Source organism: Rattus norvegicus, chromosome 18 (genome assembly GCF_036323735.1).
Source record: "Rattus norvegicus strain BN/NHsdMcwi chromosome 18, GRCr8, whole genome shotgun sequence".
NCBI classification, from domain to species: Eukaryota; Metazoa; Chordata; class Mammalia; order Rodentia; family Muridae; genus Rattus; species Rattus norvegicus.
The window spans coordinates 66,340,107-66,365,058 of record NC_086036.1 but is presented as its reverse complement, the minus strand read 5'-3'; the positions used below and the strand labels follow the sequence as shown (position 1 = coordinate 66,365,058).

At 39.9% G+C, this 24,952-nt stretch overlaps 1 protein-coding gene across 6 annotated transcripts; it reads left to right on the top strand.

Moving 5' to 3' along the window:
• Window positions 1-227: 227 nt before the first annotated feature.
• Window positions 228-24,492, top strand: C18h18orf54 (similar to human chromosome 18 open reading frame 54). 6 transcript variants are annotated; one of them, NM_001017462.2, is made up of 9 exons: window positions 228-409; window positions 674-984; window positions 2,711-3,030; window positions 4,345-4,641; window positions 5,383-5,533; window positions 8,877-8,967; window positions 13,773-13,904; window positions 15,637-15,707; window positions 22,900-24,492. In NM_001017462.2, the coding sequence occupies exons 3-9, from the start codon at window positions 2,748-2,750 to the stop codon at window positions 22,970-22,972; spliced, it is 1,098 nt and encodes a 365-aa protein (NP_001017462.1). In that variant the 5' UTR covers window positions 228-409; window positions 674-984; window positions 2,711-2,747; the 3' UTR covers window positions 22,973-24,492. The 6 variants fall into 6 exon arrangements, 5 of the variants coding, with proteins under 5 accessions (NP_001017462.1, NP_001385593.1, XP_038952915.1 ...); NM_001398664.1 differs by having other exon boundaries at window positions 4,345-5,103; XM_039096987.2 differs by lacking the exons at window positions 228-409; window positions 674-984 and adding an exon at window positions 6,185-6,340 and having other exon boundaries at window positions 2,748-3,030; window positions 4,345-5,103; window positions 22,900-23,950.
• Window positions 24,493-24,952: the final 460 nt, after the last annotated feature.

The window sequence follows — 24,952 nt, the reverse complement described above, 5'->3', positions numbered from 1 at the left end:
AGCCGGGAAGAGAAGTGGCCTGGATGAGGACAGCATGGGTCACGGATAGAGTCTAGAACCTTCCCACCCGACCCAGAGGAAAGACAAGAAAGAAACCCCACCTCCCCCGAGGACGGCGACCTAACGCCCCTCAACGCCCTTTGACCTCTGAACTCTTCGCGGGGCTCTCGAGAGCCCCCCGCCCCCCTCCGGGCGCCTGGTACTACACATGCGCCGTGCGGCCCGGCGCCATGTTGGGTCGGTTTGAAAGCGATCGCGGGCGTCTCGCCCGCCCGCGGGGGCGGAGGAAATAGCGGTCCCGAGGAGGGCGGTGTCGCGCTCGGGGATGCTTTGTCGTGTCGTCCGGTTTGGGAAGTGCGTGGGCTTCCCGCCGAGAGTCTGGAACTGTGCGTTTTAAAAAAGTGTCCCGGTGAGCCATCGGCGGGGAGCACCGCGTCCTTCCGCAGCAGGAGGGAGACCCTGGTGCTGGGCGGCGGGACGGAGGTGGGGGAAGATCTTCCCAAGGAGGGCACTGTCTGGAAGAAGAGTAGGGACGTCCCGGGGTGCGGTGACCCGAGGGGCCCCGACGAAGCTTGCGGGTGCGTGCGGGGGCCGTTGTCACTCAGCATCCACTGCGGGCCCCGGCTGCTGCGGGATGAAGGTCTTAACCCAAGGCCATGTCTGTGTCCCCAAGCACAGGGACGCTGCCACCCCGGAGCCAGCACGAAAGCCACACCCAGCACACACGGATGGCCCCACTCTTTGCAGCCCAGAGCCTGCCAAGATCAGTGTTCCGGACCCGTCGACGCGCCCCTTTGCAGGATAAACCAGAGCAGCGGTTTCCAAGAGTCGTGCTCCACTTCCTGGGCGTTCGTCTCCCTGATACCCTTGACACAGTCGACTGTGTTTTGTATCGAGGTGGTTGAAGTTTCTTGCCCTAACTTTTACCATTCAACAGGATGGTTGTAATTCGGGAGATCGAAGCCGGAGCTTGCGAAGGGAATGGTAAGCTATATGGTATTTACTTAAAATGTATGTAATTGGGAACCGTCCTGTGACCGAAATGGGAGGGAGGGGGGGGTCATAAACAGCTTTAAAAATGTTGATAATTGTTGGAAGCAGGGGTAATTGTTGGAAGCAGGGGTGTAGGTGTACAGGGGTTTCTTAAACTCTTCTACTTCTGTATGGACTTAAAACTTGCCAAAAGAATTGCGGGTTTTCTTTTTGGTCATGAAAGTGGAGATAACTCTCACCCACTTGGTAAGAATTAAATCCAACCAACAGCTCTCTCCCTTTGACGATGTTGCTTGTTGTTGTTGGTGAAGTAAAATTGGCATCCTGATTTGTGACATAAAACGTTATCCAAGTGGGTTTAGTTGAGCCAGTTTAAAGATTCGTAAGAAGGATAAAGCATAAAATTGACTTTGATCAGTTACAGCAGAGCCCTCAGGAACGGAGAAGAGCTTTGTCTTACATTCTGCTGCCACTCCCCAAATGCTACCTTCTCCCTCAGCCCCAGAATGCTAGGAAGATAGGCAGGAGCTACTACGGCACTGTCTCCTTAATTAGAACATTTGTTATATTTTAAAGTCAAATTTGACATTGCTAATACCACATCAAACAAAGAATATACAAAGTCACAGCCAGAATCGAACTATTGACATTGCAACATTGTAGCATGTATCACTACCTGTGTGTGAGGTTTTTTTAGTACAGAGAATCCTTCAATTCTGAGGACTATTATGTCCTGAATTGATACATGTCTATCTCATTGTTTACAAAAGTAGATATTACTACTGTGCCACCAGCTCTCCCAATTTTACTAGAAAAACATAAAGCTGATCACATCGAATGAATTTCCAAACCAGTTAAGCTTTCTTAAGAAGGTGAAAGTTTTTAAGAATTGAAACTACAGGATCTGGAGAAAGGCAGTGGTTAAGAGTGGCGGCTTTCCCAGAGGTCACAGGTTCAATTCCTGGCACCCACATGTTGACTCACAATTGTCTGTAGCAGCAGTTCCATGGGCTATGCAGCCCTTTTCTGACCTCCCTAGGCAACAGTCATACATGTAGTACGCAGACATAAGTGTAGGCTCAATACTCGTACACATACGATTATAAAAATTAAAATGCACCGAGCATATGAAAAGTGAAGAGGAGATTCTCGACATTTTTTAAAAAAAGGCTTATATAGCTAGCCTGCTGGGAAATAAAAATTTTAGTTTATTTTTTTGTATATATTATTTTGCTTTCTAAAGTTATTTTTGGCTAAAGTTTCATATTGATGCTTATTTCTAATGCTTTATTTAATGGCTTAAAAATTGATTGTCAGCTATCTGTAATGTATGTCAGTAGGCTTAGAAGACTTAAAAATAGTGTGTACCTATTGGAAACGTTAGGTGCTGTGATGTCATAAAGTAGATCACCATGAAAAAGGACTGTCCACAGTAGCTTTTAGGACTCTAAAAAACAGTACCTTTTCCTTGCTTTTATATTGGCAGATAATTTTTATCTGTATATTTCCAAGCACATAGTAGGTGCTCAAATTTTTTTCCTAAGTCATTCATGAATGACTAACAGTAAAGATAATAGGAAACTTTCAGTGCTTACTTAGGATTATCCATTATCAATAATTAATTTTAATCCTGAAAAACTTCATTTACATATTTAATAATTTATATTGCCTATCATCATTATTCATGGGCACTGTCACATTTGTTTCTGTATTGTAGTATTTAATGGAAACGAATAACTCATCTTGAGAAAGCCATGGCGAAATTAAACACAAAGCACAGAGTTTGTTCTCGGGAATCTTCAATATCTTCCCTCCTGGCAAGCTGCAGCCTAAGTGGGAGTAGTGGCTGCAGTTCCGACGGCTCGTTTCAGTACAAGGACCAACTGTACAGCTCTGCTTCTGAGGCACTGCAGGCCTACATTGATGATTTCGACCTAAGCAGAGGACATCCTGGTGCAAACACTGACAAAGTGAACATTGATGGTGAGGTTGGTAACGGGCCACACTTTTCCAGCTGTGTGCTTACACCAAACAATGGTAGGCTTTATTCTTTATGCTTGCTTGAATTCTTTTATGTCCAGTGATTTAACATACTTGAGAGAGGTGCCTTAGAAAGTCGGACCTTTTGTTATTTTGAAAAAACCCTTATATTGCTGAAGTCTTGATATTTTGTAAAATGTATTATCTACTTGTCATGATCCCAGGAGTTTTTTGCTAAGATCTTTTGTCCTCAGAGAGGACACAGGTAAATATAATTAACAGTAGAAAGTGGCTGATCCTAAAGCCATTTTTCTGTGGTATGATAGAAAGAGCACTGATACTTTTGTCTTAAGAAGCTATTAAATAGGGCTGGAGAGATGGCTCAGAGGTTAAGAGCACCGACTGCTCTTCCAGAGGTCCTGACTTCAAATCCCAGCAACCACATGGTGGCTCACAACCATCTGTATTGAGATCTGATGCCCTCTGCTGGTGTGTCTGAAGACAGCTACAGTGTACTCATATACATAAAATAAATAAAATCTTTAAAAAAAAAAGCTATTAAATAGGGTTGGAGAGATGGCTCAGAGGTTAAGAGCACTGACTGCTCTTCTGGAGGTCCTGAGTTCAGTTCCCAGCAACCACATGGTGGCTCACAGCCATCTGTAATGAGATCCGATGCTCTTTTCTGGTATGTTTGAAAACAGCGACAGCATACCTGCATAAATAAATAAATAAAGCTTTAAAAAGATTTATTTAAAAAAAGAAGCTATTAAATAATCCCGATCTTTCTGAGTTTATATTTGCTCAATTTCAGCTGGTGAAATAGGAATATTATTTTTACCATCTGTATTCTGTGGAATAATAATTATAATATACTAAAAGTTTGTCCTTCATAAAGCCTCACGAAGACAAGTCTGGAAAATGAATTTATAGACTCGACTGAACACTAAAGAGTGGTAGTGTGGGAAGAGTGTGGATGATTTGTTTACTCGCAGAGAGAACCAGATAGCATTCTCTGTGGCGGTGCCACTGCAGGGTTGGGAGCAGAGAAAGCAGATTGTCTTCCCACCTACTTTAATAGTTTTCTTTGTTGCTGACTGTCACTGCGTAAGTATAAAGGTGAGTCTGGGTGGAGAAAGTTGAAGAAACAGTGAGAGAAGACACAGATTTAGCTGACTGATGTGACGTATAGAAACTAAATACTGAAGAGGTATGAAAAAGCATGTGCTATATTTACCAGTTTATACGTTTAAGATTTCTATTCAAAACTAATGGTAAAGGGGAAGCCCCAAACTGATTCCTAAATGTAATTCGCGTTTCTGCTGACTATTATATATGATAAAAATAGACAGAACTGTCTTTGTTTTTCAGCGTTGGCAAATCTTGATGACAAACGGCACTTTAACCCCTTATACTACAGAAGAGAGACTATTAATGACATGGACTCCATTAGCCTAACAACCGATGATTTGTTAAGACTTCCAGCAGATGGATGCTTTTCCTTCTCTCATGTTACATCTGATCACCGACAAAAGAAGAAAAGCAAGAAATACATTGGAAGACAGGATTCACTGGACATTAAAGATAGTCCGAGTTTTTATGCTCCCAAGAGCAAGGATAATACACTTCCTCCTTATGTATATACAAATATAAATGGAAAGAAATGTGGTAGGCCCAGAACCCCAAAACCTATTCATAGAAAAAGTAAATGTGTTTCGGAATCATCTTTATCTTTCCCTAGAGAATCATCTCTCAAGGACTGTTCAGAGCGCAGTCTTGAAAAGAATTATCCAAGATGGCTCACTAGCCAGAAATCTGACCTTAGTGTCTCAGGGGTAACTAGTATACCTGATTTTAAGTATCCAATTTGGCTCCATAATCAAGACTTGCTACCTGATGCAAATACTCCAAGGGTGTATAAATTATTTCATGAAGATGCATATCGCCCTATACATAGTTACCAAACACAAAGAACAACTCAGCCTTTAAATAAAGTAGATTGTCTTGAGTACTCTTTTGAGCCTTCAAACTTTACAGATTCCTTTAGTGAGTATAAAGGATTAGTTAATGAATTTAAATGTCAGTGTGACAATCCACTTCTCCCAGGACAGTTCCAAAAGCCATTCTGTGGTAATATTTTGTTTTTAGTTTTTTATTTTAAAACAAAGGATGTGTTAAAATGTAATATACTCTGTAGAAGTTTTATGATGTACTAACACTTTTAGAATATATATGATCTTTAGTATTTTAACACTATTAAAGTCTTTATATGTTTTCCTTGCTTAAATTATCACACTGTATCCTAATTTGTTGTTATAGATGTGTACATTCCCAATGTTTTACTTCCTGTTGACTGTGAGATATTTTGAGATTTCTATTTTTTTTCTTAAAGAGTGTTTTTAAAATTAGGTGACAAAATTGAATTGCTCATCCTAAAGGCTAAGAAGAATCTCAAACAGTCTACTGAAGACTTAGCGAAGCCTGTGGAAAAGGACGACAGTCCTTGCTCCTTAGATAAACTTGAAGCAGAGCGAACCTGGGAAAATGTCCCTGTTACTTTGTAAGTAAGTGACATTGTTTAGTGTACCAAATGACAAGTATTCCGTCAACATCAGATGTACTTTGCACATAACTTAATGATTAATGGTGGCATGATTTAGCTTTCGCATGGCTTAAGATGCATTTTTCAAGTGTTCCTGTGAGATGACACCATGTTTCATGTAGTTCCATAAAACACATGCTGCGTGGCGCTGTTATCTATATGAGTGTATGTGAGACTCCGCATACATGTAAAATAGAAGTAGCGGAGACATTTATCTTGCACATGGAGTGAGTGCTGTTGACTTTCCTGTTAATGTTCTCTCCCAGCCTCTGTTACTCATGTCTTGTTACATTTTGATTTTCTCTTTTGGTTACTGCTTTCCTGAGATGACAGTCCCTTTTGAGACATGGTCTGTTGCAGTTCCTTGGGTTTTTTTTACTTGTACACTCAGCCTTCCACGGCACTCTTTCTTGGAGTAATTTAAAAAGTGCCTACACACCTAAGATGAGTATTGTACTCACTGGAACTTACATAAAAAGAGTATTTTCATTAGTGATACCATATTTGCACTTAACAGAAATGCAATTTTGATAAGTAATATTTGTGTCTCAGGCTCTAATAGCTGATTATATTTTATAATTCTGTATCCTGTTTTCTTTCTTGAGACAGTGTCATACTCTGTAGCCTTGGCTGGCCTTCAACTCTTAGTCCTCCTCCGCCAGCCCGGGAAGGACCTGGATTCCTTTGGCTTGTTTCTCAGTTGGATACTTTGATGCCAACGCTGACTGTCATCTTCATTTCTTACTTTCTTGCTTTGATAGTAGTGTAAGTTCTCTAAAATTTAAAGATAGAGAAATAATAGTTCCACAGAGTTGTTGAGAGGATTCAGTTTGAAAATGGAAACACCGGGGCTAGTTTCCGACTGGGGCGAGCTATCTATGAGTCTCGTGCTGTCGGTGATTGCTCATAAGACTTGACTTTTTCTTTTTATTTCTCATGCTACTCCCATATGTTTTTTAAAAGATTTATAGCTAGCTCACTTATTTAATGCCCTTTATTTTTTTGTTTCCTAATCAGTCATTGCATGAGTAAAAGAATAGCTACAATGCTTACTTTATAGTCGTGACCAAAATGAGGAGTAAAGTCAGAGCGGAGCTGAGGAGTGGGCATAGAAATGCATTTACTGTAGGCGTTTGCAATTAGACTGTACTACTTGCATTTTATACGAGTCATATTAATGGTTTGACCCAGTAACTCGCACCCAGCACTTCAGTTTTGGAGTGTCAACTCACAAGTACTGTGCTTGTAGGAAAAAAGAAAAGATGGACTGCTGAGAAGAGTAAACAGGTCTTAGGTGGAAACTGGCGGAGCATTCCAGGATCAGACAGTGTAAACAAGAAGTGTAGAGTTAGTGCTGTAAAGGGCGACTCCATGCAGGGCAGCCGCCTCCGTGCGTAAGGTGCTTGCACACAGAGTAGAGTTTGGATCTGTAGCACCCAAGTAAGGAGCTGGCTATGGTGGTGTGAACCTGTAATCCCAGTGCCTGGGGAGGGAGGGAGGGAGAGACAAGAGGACCTCTGGATTTTTTGGCAAACTAGTTTTGCTAAGTTAGAAAGCTAAAGTTCAGTGAAAGACCTTCAGAAATTAAGATGGGTAATAAGACATGGGACACTGACCATGGTCCCGACGTGTACACACACACCACATGCATATACATACACATATGCCACACACACACATATACATACACACACACCACACACATGCCCACCCCCCCACATACACACATACCACACACACATATACACACCACACACATACACATGCTACACATACACACATACCACACACATGCCCCCACACATACACGCATACCATACACACACACACACCACACACATATACATACATATATACCACATACACACATACTACACACACACCACGCACATGCCACACATACATATACCATACACACTTAAACACATGCCACATACCTATATACACACATAAAACACCATACACACATACACACATAAAACACACTAAAATGTAGAACTTAATAAAAATCAACCAAACATTCTTTTAACAAATTTTGTTGTGAAAATGTTAAAAGTAAAAGTAGGATAGTGTATGAGCATGTTTGCCTGTGTCTTCAGTGTGGATATGTAAAACCGTCTTGTTGAGTTGTGAGGGAGAAGACTACCCAGACTAAGAAAAAGCTCATGGCAAGGTATAAATAAAATATGTCATCTAAGAACTGCTTCTTGAAATAATTAGCATGCAGCATTTAAAGCGTTATATAAAGGTTACTAGATACTGTGTTTAAGTTATAAATATGTAATGATATGTAAAGAGCTAGGATAATTTCATTTATTTTTGTGATAAATACAGTTTAATTCGGAAAGTTCTTATTTTCGCCATGAGTAATCCTTAGTACTCAGAATATCAAGGAAGAAGTGATTATTGAATGACTAAATATGTAAGGCGCATAGAGAATTATTTAACAACACCTCTGAGATAAGGACAATGGGTGCAGATACTCAGGATTAGACACATGAGTTACTGAAGGTCATATAGAGTTGGGACTGGGATCAGAATTTTCAATTTGGAGTTTAGATTTTAAAAATTAAATCTTTCCTCAGTTTTCCCACATTAATAATAGTTCTGAGGTGGGTTTGTCCCGTTGTCTCCTGGGAGAATGAAACTACCACTTAAGTAAGTCTCTTCAGAGTTTGAAGCTTTCTATTATCACTAGTAAAGAGTTTGGTATGTATGCATGGCACGGAGGGATGAACCCAGGGTCCCCTGCGTGCTTGCCTGGGACTCTACCACTGAGCTACCCTCCCAGCTTTCACTGTATTTACTTGGGAAGAGGTATTGTGACAAGCGGATGAGCTTTTGAAGTTATTCCATAGTTGGGCAGTTCAGTTGAAGAATAGTTTACTTTATATGTATTGTCTTTAAAGCTGGAAAGGACAAGCAAAGGGACACAGAAGGGCTGAATTCTGGTATCAGCTTAGGGACAAGGTGGAGGACTTAATACCCAGCTTTAATATGAGTCATACCCATGACATTTATTTTTTGGTCACTACTAAAAATTTACTTTTAAGTGTGCACGTGTGTGTGTGTGTGTGTGTGTGTGTGTGTGTGTGTGCGTGCGCGCGCGCGCTCACATGGGTTGTGTGTACGTGGGTTGTATAAGATGTGGATGCTGGAGAAGCATGGGGTCCCATGCAATAGCAGCAAGGACTCTTGCCTAGGCTATCCTTATAGCCTCGCTAGTTTTTAAGGGAAAACTTTTGAATTCTATCATGCCTACTTTTAAAACTACTGTTTGTATCCTTTAAATCCTGTGTAGCAAATCTCCTGTCCCTGTTAAAGCTGATGACAGTCCTCAACAAAATTCCAGGACAAAGTGTCTTGAGGACTTTTTAAATGATTGTAATCAGGTGAGTAAACCTAATGATTATATTAGAAAGTCTGTAGTTAAATTGTGCATACTGATTTCTCTTACTCAATATTCTAAAACAGAAAACAGTTCCCGAATTCATTTTCCCCAACATATCCAAAACCTACAACTATTTTCAGGATATTTAGTATTTTAAAGTATAAGAATTTAGTATTTTGAGGACTTTTTGTACTGTAAAGTATAAGACACTGGAGTCGAATTGTACATGTAGCTTGGACTGTCATTACAGCTTTTTTCTGGAAAACAAAGGAGATCATTGTGGGGAAATGATCTTGCTTTGTGGGCCAGTTGATCACTGAGGCTTGAATTTTTCCAGTACTAATACATATTATAATAATGTAAATTTTTAGCTTATTTTACAAAGTCAGTTTCTGTGTCTTATAAATCAAGTTATATGCATGCATTGAAGAATTGATACATGATTTGAGCTAAAAGTACAAGTACACCTGACATGTTCCAGGATTGTCAGAGTGAGTCAGATTAGCTCCGACAGAAGGGTAAGAAGGTGGCAACATGGCCAGGAGATCTGGGAAGCAGAGAATGCCCTGTGAGGAGCATGTTAGGAGACCCAAGAGAAGGAGCAGTGACCTCGCTGGGGAGACTGCTGCAGCCTCCAGAATAGTAGAGCAGTGAATTGGGTAGGGTACGCACCTTGGAGGTGATCAGCAATTGTCCCATTTGAAATGTCTTGGAATCCAAGGTATTTTAGCCAAGCAGCTAGGTGATGGCGTTAATAGAGGAACATTGGTAGAGGAACAAATTTGAGTGGACTTTTTGAGGTTTGGCATAGGTCCTAGATAGTACTCCCCTATCCATACTCCCTCTCTCCGCACAGTATCTCTTTCCTTTGTCGTAGAGTTGCCCATACAATCCCATTTATCTTGGACGTGTTGCTTCAAGTCCTGTCTTTCTGCATGTGTGACCTTTCTTTTTACATGTGAGTCTCGTGAGTCTAACTCTCCCTTCTGGGGAAATGTTTCAATTTCAAGGAAACCTCTATCCTTCAGCAGTAACAGTGAGGAGAGAGGACACACCTGTAACATCAGCCATATTAAGCTGTCCGAGATAGAGAGATACAGTTAGAGTGACTAAAGCCCATCAGTATGGCTGGTAACCACAGGAGGGGGAACTGCTAGCAGGTGGAGCATTCCTCACAGAATGAGATAGGTGTAGGGCAGCAAATGCGTGATGGGGGCGAAGCAGGTAAACTAGAGCAGGAAAGGTAAGGGGCAGGCTAAGGGAGAAGGTTTTAGAAGGAAACAGAAAAGACCCAGAAACTAACAAATAACAAAGTGGAAGAAAAAATGAAAATGATTTCCCAATAATGAAAAATTCATAAGTAAAAGTAGATAAAGTAACAACAAAAATATTAAAGGCTTTTCTTAAATAAGACAAAGTCAAAACAGTACTAAATATAATATAAGGAAAGGGGAAACATGAGGCAAAACAAAGAAAAAAGAAAAGTTGTCTTATACTGAAAAATACACAAAACTAGATAAGTATATTAAGGAGAGTAAAAAAGTAGAGATATAAACTAAAACTAGGAGCTAAAGAACAGTAAAGAGAGAGAAGCATGGAATAAAAGAAAGGAAAAAAGAAAAGAGAGGTTAAAATTGGACATGACAGTTGCTTTCTGGGCTGTCAGATATTGGAGGCTGTTTCATGGGGTAGAGGGTCAGTTGGGCTTGAGAACTCTTGGCGTCTCTCCTATGATTGGTGCTGGTGTTGAACTTGTGTTGGACAAGGGTGGGATATCTACTAGAGTTGTCTGTATTATCATCCCTGTGCTGTGTGCAGCAGGGGCCTCTGCTGCTGGTACTTGGTTGCGCTCTCTCTAGCTACTCTCACTCCTCCTTTCTCCAAGTGGTAAACATTCTAGCTGGCAGGCACTTATCAGAGAGTAGTTATTTGTGTAAACTGATGACTTTCTAGTTCTTAAACATTAATCATTCTGTTGGGGAGATATGATTATGGATATTAAATAGTTTGCTGGAGCTTCAAAGTTCTTGGCCTGTACAGCAGTAAATTTCATCACTTCTGAGGTTGTTTTTTCAGTCGCTGACCTCAGACTGGACTGTCAGACTCCAAGGTTTTTCTCAGTTGATGAAACTACTAAGGGCAGGTCTCCTTCTTCCTCCCTGTACCATTTACTACCTGGGTTAAACCAGCTGATGTCTGATTTTGTTTTTGTTTTTGTGTTTTTTGTTTTCTTGTTTTTGGCTTATGAGTAGATTGGACCTCTTGTTCTCCCTAAAACTCTGGTGTCTATTTCAGCAGTGGTTGAATTTAGGCTCCCTTACTTATGATGGTTTCCTGTTCTCAGGCTCCCAGGTTATCTTAGTTAAGCAGAGGGTGCTCTGGGAGCCTGAATGAGAATGACCCCGTGTTCTCATGTGTTTGACCACTTGGCCCTCAGTTGGCGGAACTGTTTGGGAAGGAGAAGGAGATGTGGCCTGTTGGAGGAGGTGTATCATCTCCACTCCTGGGGGTTGAGCTTTGAGATTTCCAGAGACTGACTGCGTTTGCTCTCTGCCTCCTACTTGTAGCTTATGGGAGTGCTCAGCTGATCCTGCTACTGTTATGGGCTCTCGCCCTCTGAAACTGTAAGCAAAAAGAAATAGTTTCCCTTATAAGTTGCCTTGGTTGTGGTGTTTTATCACAGCAATGGGAAAGTAAGACTAGTATCGTGCTCTCTCCAGATGCCAGTACAGGAGGAGTGCTCTGTTGTTAACACACTTTCAACCAATTCTGAAGTTGGTGAGAGCCAGTGTTGTCCTGTGGGTAGGACTGTTCTGTGTCTCACTGAGAGGAACTGTCGTACCTTTGATGAAGGTTTGTTTCCCTACTCCTGCCAGAGGGCTGTGTGGTTCTGCTTACTTCTTTCAACACTGAGTTACCCTCTGTCTCTGCACTGCTCCGCTCCACACGCCAGTCTTTGCTCGTCTCTTTGGAATAGGGTCTCTTTCTAGCCCTGATACTTCTCCATAACCAGCTCACGTGGAGTCAGCTGTCAGTCTGTTACTTAGAAGTTTAAATAGTTGTGTATGTGTGTGTGTGTGTGTGTGTGTGTGTGTGTGTGTGTGTGTTTATATATGAAACATTACTGAATCAGGAACAAAATAATTTCCCCAAACACTATTAAATTTCAGTAGTAAGTCTCAGAATATTGAATAGGTTCTGATTTTAAGCCTAACTGGAACCTTACACTGATGCTTTTTTCCTCTGAGGTTTTATTTTACTGTCGTAAAGTATACATGCCATACATTTGCCATGTTAATTTGTTTTAAGTATATGCGTCAGTGATATTTTAGTAACGTGATATTATTTTAAAGATCACCAACAACTGTCTCTAGAGCCTTTTCATCTTAAGCTAAAGTGTATTACCCTGCGAGCACTGACTTCGCATTCTTCTCCCCACCTCCTGACTAAAGAAGTGTCTTGGTTTTTGTAACTATAAAGTAGCCACTTGGGAACTTCATAAGAAAGGTCATGAGCCAGTGGAGCTCAGAAGGTGGAAGAAGGGTTGTAAGTTCCAGGCCAGCATGGGGTATAAATTCCCACATAGGCAAATAAATTAAAATGCTGTAAGAATGTCTGCAAACAGTCACCCTGCGGTATAGGTAAGCACTGAGGTGTTTTTCATCATGCAAAGGGAGTATGGCGGTGGTTAGGTCTTTAAGTGGAAGGTGCTAAAGAGGTAAAAAGACAGCATCTCTGTGTGAAAACATACAGACAAGCACACATTTGACTTAAAACATAGTTTTAAATTTAATATCTGTATCAGAGGAGAGTATTTCTAGATTAGCTTATTTAACATGATTTCTGGTTTCACCATTTTCTTGGCAAAATGTAATGGTTTTATTCATTTTTCCTTATGTCTGCATAAGACTTCGTTGTATTTATATACCACATCTTCTTTCTGTATTCAGTCGTAGCTAGGCATCAAGGTTGGCTCTGTTTCCTGGCCGTGTGAATAGAGCGGCAGTAAGCTTGAGTGAGTGGATACTTCTGTGGCATGCTGACGCACTTCTTTGGATACGTAACCAACAGTCATGTAGCCGGGTTAAACGGTCTTGCGTTTTCAGTTTGTGAGGGATAATCATTTCCTTTCCATAGTGACTGAACAATTTGACATTTTTCACAAGCTAGTGACTAAGGCTTTCTTCTCTTTTCTCAACCAGTGAAAACATAATTGAAATCTTGAAATCTAGTTCTCACTTTGTTGATAACTTTCTTTAGATATTGGAAAAGAACATTTCAAAAGCTGTGGATTTAAAGGTATTATGTAAATGCGTAATATTCATTTTAAAGACCCAAGAATTAGGACTCTGTCAATGCTCACTACAAAACGAAGCTTCCCTGAGAGTAGCTTAGGTCTATGGTTATAACCATGTGTTTGGACAGCAGTTGCACAGTTCCACTCTTAGCGGAGTAACAGTAGTAAAGCTATGTCTTGACCTGTGGCCTCCTCTAGCTGTCAGCTGTTGGTCAGATATCGTGAAGGTCCCGTCTATGGAGCATCCCTCAAGGTCAGTCAGAAAGCACTAGTCGGTAGCAGCCATGCTGCTGTGACACCAGAGATGAATCTTTTCTGTCAGGTTGGTATTGCAGCTTGCAGGGTCCAGTGCTATGTAAGACCACAGACAGAGTCGATTTGATTTTTAAGACACCAATTTTAATGCATTGTCTTGCTTTTTACATTCATTCTATGTTGAGGGATATTATACAATGTACTATTTTCCTTTTATATCTAATGGTTGATTTTCTTATTTCATTTAACTTTAGAGCTCGACTTTATCTGGAGGCAAACATCATGGTCCTGTGGAGGCCTTGAAACAGATGTTGTTTAACCTTCAAGCAGTACAAGAAAGTTTTGATCAGAACAAGAGTACAGAGCCAGAAGAAAGGAGGAAACAAGTAAGGACAACCTTGGGAACTGAGATGTGTGCGTTTATCCAAAGTCGTGTTATTTCTTCATGCTAGTGGCAGGATACATGACAGAAACATGGTTTATCTTGGCTTGTAGTTTCTTAGATTTCAGTCCATAGTCTTTGGTTCCTCTGAATTCTGCACTCACAGTGAGGCAGAACATGAAGGCCGCAGGAGCAATGGTGTCTGGGAGTAGAATGGGGAGAGGCTGTGCATCCCATGAACCTCCTGAGAGTGAAAGAGGTAAGGGCTGGATACCAGTGTGAGTGTCAGCAGCAGGCTCTGTGAGCAATGTCCTCCACGCTGTAGCCTTCCGAAATAGTTCACCCGTGGGGGATCAGCACTTGAGCTGTGGGATCATTCTGTATTCCAGCTTAGATCGGACTTGATCAGAATCGTTTTAGACATACGTGTAGTTGTCTGTAAATGATCATGTCAACACAGTACACGAGAAATGATTTCACTCCCGTCTAGTACTAGTAGATTTACATTTCTAAAGTTTTATTTCGCTTTTCTGCTTCCGAGCTATCGTTTCTGTTTATTTCATGCTTCTGCGCAACATCTTATTTAGAGATGCTGCCGCCACAGTTTTAGAAAACCAGCAGTGCCCTCTTTGCACCTCCTACAGAATTACTCTTGTGTGGCTTCTCACAAGCACAGAAGCTTCTTAGAGTTTTTGTGAAACCCAGAAGATGTTCTTAATGTTAGACTTCTCCACCTTTGCATCAGAATAGCAAATCTATTTTTATTATGTGTTTATTGGCATTTCTGAGTACAAAACATTTTTTAAAAATTGAGTATTTTTAGAAATTTTGAAAAATGTGTTTTTGCTTCATGTAGCAGATGAATTTTCAAAGTACAGAACCATAGAATTTAAATTCTCTTATATGTACTTGTGAATTCTAACTGGCACTTAAAACAAGTGAAAAACAAAATTTGGATATTTTGGTGTAATATATAAGTATAGATTATTGAATCGTTAAATTAAGCTTATTAATGTATATGTACCTTATATAGGTATTTTTTTGTGGTGAGAACATTTAAAAATCTATAAGTACCATAGTTACACAGTAGCTATCTTGAACTTACCCCCTTCTGGGTGTGATATCATATTCTTACCCACATTTCATTTGTCATCACTTGATCCTTTAATCTTACTCTGTGGTCCAGTGACATCAGAAGTAGCTCAGTGGTTAAGAAGGCATGCTCTCACAGAAGACCTAAATATAGTTCCCAGCACCGTGTAGGATGGCTCACAACTGCCTGTAACTCCAGCCCCGGGGCTTTAAGAATGGTACTTTTTAGATTCCACGTAAGTGAGATCTTGACTATTTGATTTTCTGTGCCTGGCTTACCTTCCTGATTAGTTTTCCTGCCATTCAGTAGAACTTTACAATAGAGAGCATTACATCTGAGTGAGTCAGCCTTATATCTCTGTGTCAGTTTTACTCTGACACTCCACTCATAGCTGTAACCCATCCTTCATTTGCTCTCTTAAACATCACTGACACGTAACCTTGTCTGTTAAGGTGTAATTTCCAGGCAGTGTGGTTCTTTAATGGGCATGTGCTTAGAAGCATGTTTTAGGAGCATTAAGCAGTAAGTCAAAGAAGTTTTAGAATGAAGGAACAGTGAAAGTATTAATTGCTCTTCAAAAAATAGTTTGGTACAATGTATTGAGTATTTCAATTGTTTTTGTGTCTTTTGGATTTAATAATAGGTGTCAGAGGATGATTTTTCTAAACTGCAGATGAAGGAAAACATGATTCCTATTACTAGGTCTCTTCACAAGTAAGTATTGTTTACTATTTTGGACACGAATCCATTTTAGTTATTCCTTTAACAGAAATTCGGGTGGAATTCAGTAGTTCCCAGAGTAAATGTGTGGTAGGCATACTTAAGGTTCTTATAGCACATACTTTACTTTAAAATGTGATACGTGTATTTATGTGTGTTTATGTGGTAGGCATACTTAAGGTTCTTATAGCACATACTTTACTTTAAAATGTGATACGTGTATTTATGTGTGTTTATGTGTGCTTTTATGCTTGTAGAGGCTAGAGGTCAACATCGAGTGTGTTTCTTATTCATGGAGTACATTATTTTTTTAAGAATATTGCTTGCTCTTAAACCTGTGCAACTTATTTAAATAGTCCTAACGGCTGAAAAGATGAAGGACATACAAGCTGTAATGGATATGACTGGGTCTGATTCTGTCTTTATTTCAGAATAAAAGCTGAAATTCGAGGTATTTAGTACAGATGTGAATATCCTGTAGCAATAATAAGCCATGAAATGAGTCCATCTAGTCACAAATGCATCATTATTCAATGTATCTGAGGCTGGCAAGATGGTTTGGTAGGTACGAGCACCCTCTGCCAAGCCTGATGATCTGATTTCAATTCTTGGAACCTATGTAGTGGAAGGGCAAAACCATTCCTACAACTTGTTCCCGGTCTTCTACACAAATGCTGTGTGTGTGTGTGTGTATACCTTTTATAGAAAGGTACATTTATCTTCCTTAGTCAGAATGTCCTAAATAAAAATGTAGTGAATACTACAAGTTGTTTCTATCGTCAGGCAATATGGTTCTTTATGTTTGCATTTGGTTATAAAGATATGAGGTAAGATGGTCTCTGCGCCTTGGGAGGTATGGGTGTGATATGGATGCCTCGTATTTTCTTCACGTTAGCCAGATGTGGGTCTCCGTGTTAACCACCATCTGCTACAGAATGGTCTCTGATGAGGACGGTGAGATGGGTCATTAGGAGTCGCCGTAATACCACGCACAATTAGAAGAGCAATAGGAATGGTTCCCCCGAGGGCCTGTGGAGCCAGGAGGTTTTGCTATAATGGACAATGTAGGAGTTATCCCTTAAGCAGCGGACCTTATGTCCAAGCAGAAAGTGTTTGATTACTCCCATGCCATTGATGCCACTGTTACACCGGAGGCAATCTTACCAGGCTGCTAGGTACTGAAGCTTGTAGGGTTCACAACTAGGTAGATTTCATAGTTAATTTTCTCCTTCAGTAACATGCACGGTATCCTACTATAAAATCTAGGTGGTAGAGATGAGACTTTCATCTTGGTACCAGCTTGACTTCTCTGTGTCTGTGATTTAAGTATGTGGTATTTTCAGCAGTAAGGTTTTACCATCAAATATTGGAGGATGGCCAAGAGCAGTGGTCATAGCCTGTATTATTTGGGGAGATTGTGGGACTGCTCTGGCAAACATTTTGGGAAGAGATAACTCATATCTGACTGACAGTGGGCTTCCTATTTGATAGCCTATGGCGTCTAGGGAAGGCATTGTCCCACTCTACTAGGGGAATTCATTTACACTTTTAGTATGTGTATATACTCTAGGATTCTACAGTACTCCATTTCCACCAGGTTCTCAGGGTCATACTCCTTCTGTTTGTATTTCTTCTTCTGAGAACCTTTACATTACCTGCTTCAATTAAACTGTTGAATTGTCTGCTTCAACTAAAGCTATTTTAGACTAATTTTTATTTTTATATGTATGAATGTTTTGCCTAAATGTGTATATGTGTGTACCATATGTGTGCCTGGACCCTTGTAGAGGCCAGGAGAGGGCACTGGATTCCCTGAGTTATGAGTGGTTGTGAGCCCCCACGTGTGGAGCCACCAAGCCTTCTGTAAGAGCTCCAGGGGCTCTTCAACGACTGAGCCATCGCTCCGATGGCTTCCTCTGAGTTTCTTTCCTCTTTCTTTGTTTCCTTTTTTTTGTTTTGTCTTTTTGGTTTTAGGTTTTTTTCGAGATCTTCATATATTGTGTTTGCTTTGGAGCTGGTATGGATTTTCTTCTCTTTGGTAGGCTGCCTCTTTACTGTCGACAGTATTATAGTTGTCCCATTTTGTCAGCTGTTGCCTGTGCTACTGGTTTTCTTATTCAGAAAGTTTCTTCCTGAGCTTATAAGGTGAATAAGCACATTTCCTAATCTCCTCTGTCAGACTCGGGCTGTTGAGTCTAATATTGGGACTAAGGTCCTTGATGTATTTGCAGTTGTTTTGTGAGAATAAGAGATAAGGATTGAGTTCCATTCCTCTACATGTAGTTAATAGAGTTTGAAGCTGACGATGCCGTCTTTTATTTAATGTGTATTTTGAAAAGTGTATTCATATTCATCTTCCTGGAGAAGTTACTTGTCTTCTCAAAAAAATGAGTTTACCTGAGAACTGTTTTTATTATTACTGGATACTTTATGTATTTACATTTCAAGTGTTATCCCCTTTCCTGGTTTCCCCTCCAGAACCTCCCTATTTCATACCCCTCCCCCTGCACCCTCTCCTACCTCACCCACCTGGCATTCCCCTACACTGGGGAATCGAGCGTTCACAAGTCCAAAGGCCTCTTCTCCCACTGATGCCAGACAATGCCGTCCTCTGCTACATGTGCAGATGGAGCCGTGGGTCCCTCCATGTGTGCTCTTGGGTTGGTGGTTTAGTCCTGGGAGCTCGAGGGCGGGGGCTGAGGGCAGGGGGGCCTGGTTGCTTGATACTGTTGTTCTTCCTGTGGGGTTGCAAACCCCTTCAGCTCCTTCAGTCCTTTCTCTAACACTGCCTTTAGGGATCGCTGTGTTCAGTCCAATGGTTAGCTGCAAGTATCCTCATCTGTATCAGTAAGGCTCTGGCAGAGCCTCTCAGGAGACATCCACATCAGGCTCCTGTCAGCATGCACTTCTTAGCATCAGTAACAATAACTGAGTTTGGTGGCTGCATGTGGGATAGAATCCTAGGTGGGGCAGTCTCTGGATGGCCTTTCCTTCAGTCTCTGCTCCACACTTTGTCCTCATATTTTCTTTAGACAGGAGCCATTCTAGGTTGAAAATTTGGAGATGAGTGGGTGGCCCTGTTCCCCAACTGGGGGCCTTGCCTAACCTCAGGATATGGTCTCTACATGTTCTCCCTTCCCTTTGTTGGGCATTTCAGCTAATCTCATCCCCATAGGTTCTGGGAGCCTCTTGCTTTCCTAGTATTTGGGACTTGCTGGTGGCTACCCCCCAGTTGCCCATCCCCATTGCAACACACCTCTGTTCAAATTCCTGACCCTCTGTATATCATCCATTTAGTTTGATGTTGGCTACTGGTTTCTGTGTATTGCTTTTACTATGTTTAGGTATGGGCCTTGATTTCCTGAGCTTTCCAAGACTTTTACCATGAAGGGGTGTTGAATTTTGTCAAATGCTTTCTCAGCATCTAATGAGATGGTCATGTGTTTTTTTTTTCTTTGAGATTGTTAACATAGTGGATTACGTTGATGGATTTCCATATATTGATCCATCCCTGAATCCCTGGGATGAAGCCTACTTGATCATGGTGGATGGTCGTTTTGATGTGTTCTTGGATTCAGTTTGTGAGAATTTTATTGAGTATTTTTGCGTCAATATTCATAAGGGAAATTGGTCTGAAGTTCTCTTTCTTTGTTGGGTCTTTGTGTCGTTTAGGTATAAGTGTAATTGTGACTTCATGGAACAAATTGGGTAGTGTTCCTTCTGTTTCTATTTTGTGGAATAGTTTGAAGAATATTGGTATTAGGTCTTTGAAGGTCTGATAAAATTCTGTACTACACCCATGTGTTCCTGGGCTTTTTTTGTTGGGAAACTTTTAATGACTGCTTCTATTTCTTCAGGATTATAGGACTGTTTAGATGGTTTATCTGATCCTGATTTAACTTTGGTACCTGGTATCTATAGAAAATTGTCCATTTCATCCAGATTTTTCCAGTTTTGCTGAGTATAGGTTTTTGTAGTAAGATCTGATAATTTTTTTTAATTTCCTCAGTTTCTGTTATGTTTCCCTTTTCATTCATGATTTTGTTAATTTGGATACTGTCCCTGTGCCCTCTGGTTAGTTTGGCTAAGGGTTTAATCTGTCTTGTTGATTTTCTCAAAGAACCAGCTCCTGGTTTTGTTGATTCTTTGTGTAGTTCTTTTTGTTTCTACTTGGTTGATTTCAGCCCTGTATTTGATTACTTCTTGTCATCTACTCCTCTTGGGTGTGTTTGCCTCCTTTTGTTCTAGAGCTTTTAAGTGTGCTGTCAAGCTGCTAGTGTATGCTCTCCCCAGTTTCATTTTGGAGCCACTCAGAACTGTGGGTTTTCCTCTTAGCACTACTTTCATTGTGTCCCATGAGTTTGGGTATGTTGTGCCTTCATTTTCATTAAATTCTAAAAAGTCTTTAATTTCTTTATTTCTTCCTTTCTTGACCAAGTTTTCATTGAGTAGAGCGTTGTTTAGCTTCCATGAGTACGCGGGCTCTCTGTCGTTTTTGTTGTTGTTGAAGACCAGCCTTAGTCCATGGTGATCTGATAGGATGCATGGGATTATTTCAATCTTCTTGTATCTGTTGAGGCCTATTTTATGACTGGTGGTCAATTTTATGGTCAGTTTTGGAGATGGTACCATGAGGTGCTGAGAAGATGGTATATTTCTAGTTTTAGGATGAAATGTTTATAGATATCTGTTAAATCCATTTGGTTCATAACTTCTGTTAGTTTAACTGTATCTCTGTTTTCTTTGTTTCCATGATGTGTCCATTGATGAGAGTGGGGTGTTGAAGTCTCCCACTACTATGTTGGGTGCAATGTGTGCTTTGAAGTTTAGTAAAGTTTCTTTTATGTATGTGGGTGCCCTTGCATTTGGAGCATAGATGTTCACAATTGAGTTTTCCTTTGATGAGTATGCAGTGTTCTTCCTTATCTTTTGGTTGAAAGTCAATTTTCTTCAATATTAGAATGGCTACTCCAGTTTGTTTCTTGGGACCATTTGCCTGGAAATTTTTTTCCAGACCTTTATTCTGAGATAGTTTCTGTCTTTGCCACCGGGGTGTGTTTTCTATATGCAGCAAAATCCTGGGTCCTGTTTATGTATGCAGTCTGTTGGTCTATGTCTTTTTATTGGAGAATTGAGTCTATTGATGTTAAGAGATATTAAGGAATAGTGATCGTTGCTTCCTGCTGTGTTTGTCCTTAGAGGTGGTTATGTCCGTGTGGCCTCTCACTGTGGTTTGTTGAAAGATTGCTTCTTTGCTTTTTTCAGGGTACAGTTTCCCTCCTTGTGCTGGGGTTTTCCATCTATCACCCTTTGTAGGGCTGGATTTCTGGAGAGATATTGTGGAAATTTGTTTCTGTCATGGGATATCTTGGTTTCTCATCTGCCTTAACTGAGAGTTTTGCTAGGTGTAGTAGCTGTGCCTGGCATTTCTTTTTTGTTAGCATCTGTATGACATCTGCCCAGGATCTTCTGGCTGTCATAGTCTCTGTTGAGAGGTCTGGTGTAATTATGATAGGTCTGCCTTCATTTGTTACTTGTCTTCTTTTTCTTACTGCTTTTAATATTCTTTCTTTGTTTCATGTATTTGGTGATCATTATATGATGGGAGGAATTTCTTTGATGGGCCAATCTATTTGGAATTCTGTAGGCTTCTTATATGTTCATGGGCATCTCTTTCTTTAGGTTAGGGATGTTTTCTTCTATAATTTGGTTGAAGGTCTGGTAAGTTGGGAGTCTTCGCTCTCTTCTGTACCTATTATCCTTAAGTTTCATCTTCTCATTGTGTCCTGGACTTCCTGGATGTTTTGGGTTAGGAGCTTTTTTCCATTTTGCATTTTCTTTGACTGTTGTGTCAGTGTTTTCTATGGTATCTTCTCCCCCTGAGATTCTCTCTTCTATCTTCTGTATTCTGTTGGTGATGCTTGCATTTATGACTTCTGATCTCTTTCCTAAGTTTTCTATCTCCTGGATTGTCTCCCTTTGTGATTTCTTTATTGTTTCTATTTCCATTTTTAGATCCTGGATGGTTTTGTTCAATTCCTTCACCTGTTTGGTTGTGTTTTCCTGTAATTCTTTAAGGGATTTTTGTGTTTCCTCTTTAAGGGCTTCTACCTGTTTACCTGTGCTGTCCTGTATTTCTTTAAGGGAGTTATTTATGTCCTTCTTAAAATCCTCTTTCATCATCGTGAGATGTGATTTTAAATCCAAATCTTGCTTTTCTAGTGTGTTGGGTATCCAGGATTTGCCATAGTGTAAGAACTGGGTTCTGATGATGCTAATTAATTCGCCTTGACTTCTGTTTCTTAGCTTCTCCCTTGCACTTGCTGCTGGTCACCTGGTTATCTCCAGTGTTAGTCGCTGTCTCTGGTGCTTGTTAGCACTCCTCGAAGACCAGCTTTCTTCCGGGTTGAGGGTGGGGGAATGGAGTGCAGAGAGTTGTGGTCTTAGGTGCCTCAACACTCCTGGGAGAGCAGTTCTGTCCAGGCAAGATTTGGTATGGAGAGTTGTGTCACAGGGTAGCTCCTGGGTGCTGATGGAGACCAGAAGGATCCTGTCTCTGGCTGCTCTGTGGTTCCTCTTTGGACTCTTGGTGGGTCCCTCTTTGGACAGTTGTTGGAGCAAAAGTGGTGGTCTCACCTGTGAGCTTTGGAGTGACAGTATGCATGGGAGACCAGCTCTCTTGGGGCGGGATTTGGGTATGGAAGGCTGTCTACAGCCTTAGCCGGGGCATAAATGGAGACCAGAAGAGAGATTTTTAACTGACTTTAAGCCATATTTTTAAAATTGAAACTGTCTTCACTATAAATATTAAATGAATTACATGCCTTGTTTCTATATGATTCATATAGCACGACAATAAAAATAATTTTTTTACAGAGCTATTGGGAAAAGTATATGAAAAATGTCTTATTAAATATAATACCTGTGATACTATTTTTTATTAGGTTCTGGCAGATTACTAAAAATTGAATATTATATTTAAAGCAAATGTTTACAAAACAGTAACTTATTTTACTTCAGATATCAGTTTATAAAAAAGAGTTCTCAAAGTTTTATATTTTTTGTAGCTTAATTTCTTACAGTAACTTTGATGTTTAAATGATGTTATCATCATCTCTTGCTTTATATATTGGCTGTTCACTTCTCAGTATTTTTTTATAATGTATTTTTAATTTTTTTAATGAAGGGCCTTACAACATTTATCTCGCCTGAGAGACCTGGTCGATGATACCAGTGGGAGACAGTCACCAAAGATGTGAAGAGGAAAATAAGCCTTCACCACAATAAAGCGTCACCATACCATGAGCTGTGTACTCTTTGCTGTCCCCTACACTGACACAGTGAAATAAGTCATGTGCTGCTCTATGACTAGTGTACTTATTTCTGAGGATCTGAATGAAGTTGGCCTGATTGTATATGATTATACATTGGATCTTCATACCAGAAGATCTTTAACATTCAGAAGTGGATCATCTCCCTTCTCGCCATTCACCTGGATTTAGTTTGAATCGATGTTCTCATCATTTGTCATGTAATTCTTCATTGTAAAGTCTGTAGCTTCTCCCCAGATCTTCTGAAGTTGAGATTTGAATGTGTGTGTACTGAATGTTTTCACGTGGCTTCAGGAATACCTACATCGTTGTATCATAGGGGACATTTTGTTACTTCCGAAGTTTCATAAATTGGTTATTTAAGGTGATCTGTTGTAAATAGTTTGTGACTCACTGTTTATGGAGTGTTCTTATTATGAAACCATGTAGTCTTTTCATTTACTTAATTCAATTAATTGATTCTTTTTAAGATAATCTTGATAACACTTAACACTTGACAAGTCATTTTATAGAGTATATTTTGAATTTAATATTTGATATGAAGTTTCTCAGATTTTAGATTTGGATTAACCTCAACCTATTAAAAGCTATGACGTTATGACAAATCTAAAACTAAACAAAAAATGAGTGTAGAAAATCGAAAAACAATTATAATTTAAATCTATTTACTCTAGTCTTCCAAATTTATCTCTAGATAGAACTGAACAGAATTGTGCTTTGCAGGTTCTACTAAGCAGATATTAATATTAAGTAGAAAACATTTTCATCGAGAATGAAAATTATGTAATAAAGCATAAAGAATGTATTTCAAAGCTTCATGAAATTATAGTGTATGGTCAAATACTGCAAAGTAACATTTTACCCAGCTTTTTGATGAATAAATTTGTTATATAGAATTTCCAAGTACATATGGCTAAATACTTTTTTCATCTATTAAGGCACTTTTGACATTAAATACAACCAAGTAGGCCCTGTCTTTTGTGTTCCCTGGCATAGAGGTTCCACCACAAGTCTCTGGCTAGGCGAGAAGCTCTTTGCTAACAGTAAGATCTCTCTGCTGCTGACACTCTGTTGTGTGGTAAGTTCTCCTGCCTGGTGTTAAAAGGGAAGATTGTAACACGATAAGCATCAGGTATGTCTGGGAGAGCCATTTTATCTAGTAAAGACAATTTGTAAAGAGAGATCTAGGTTATAAGTGCCAATATAGTTGTCACACATAATACATACTATTCCTAGAAAGCATCAGAAAAACATGGTGCTGCAGTGACCAAGATTCCTTTGGTCAGCACTCTTTGCAAGAGCATTATTTCCAGTAGTAAGTATAACCAGCTCACCCTAAACAGAGTACAACCTGCACTTTAAAGCACTTCGTATTACCAAAGAAGCATTGGTTTCTTTATGGAGAAATTCAGCATTTACTTAAATAAAGAAATTGATTTAATAGGTTATTAATCCCAACTTGTGTGTGTGTGTGTGTGTGTGTGTGTGTGTGTGTGTGAGAGAGAGAGAGAGAGAGAGAGAGAGAGAGAGAACTAAAAAGCAAATGTTCATAAAGTTTGTCAAAGAAGTAGTTTAGCTGCATGTATAATATTTTAAAGTTTTTTCTTGATAGAGTTTTGGAAGAAAATGGCAATATGGAGCCTTCTGAATTGAGAATTTAAAGTAGATAAATTAGATTGAAAATGGATAAATGTAAAATTGTAACAGTTTGTTGCTCTTACTTTTAACGTTTATTGGGAAAAATTTTAAATTGGAGAAACGAAAAGGCTTCAGGTTTTTTAGTATAAAAATTTTTAACCAAAGGATTGTTGTGGTGAGGTGGTGCACATCTTTTTTTTTTTTTTTTTTTGGATCTGGGGACCGAACCCAGGGCCTTGCGCTTCCTAGGCAAGCGCTCTACCACTGAGC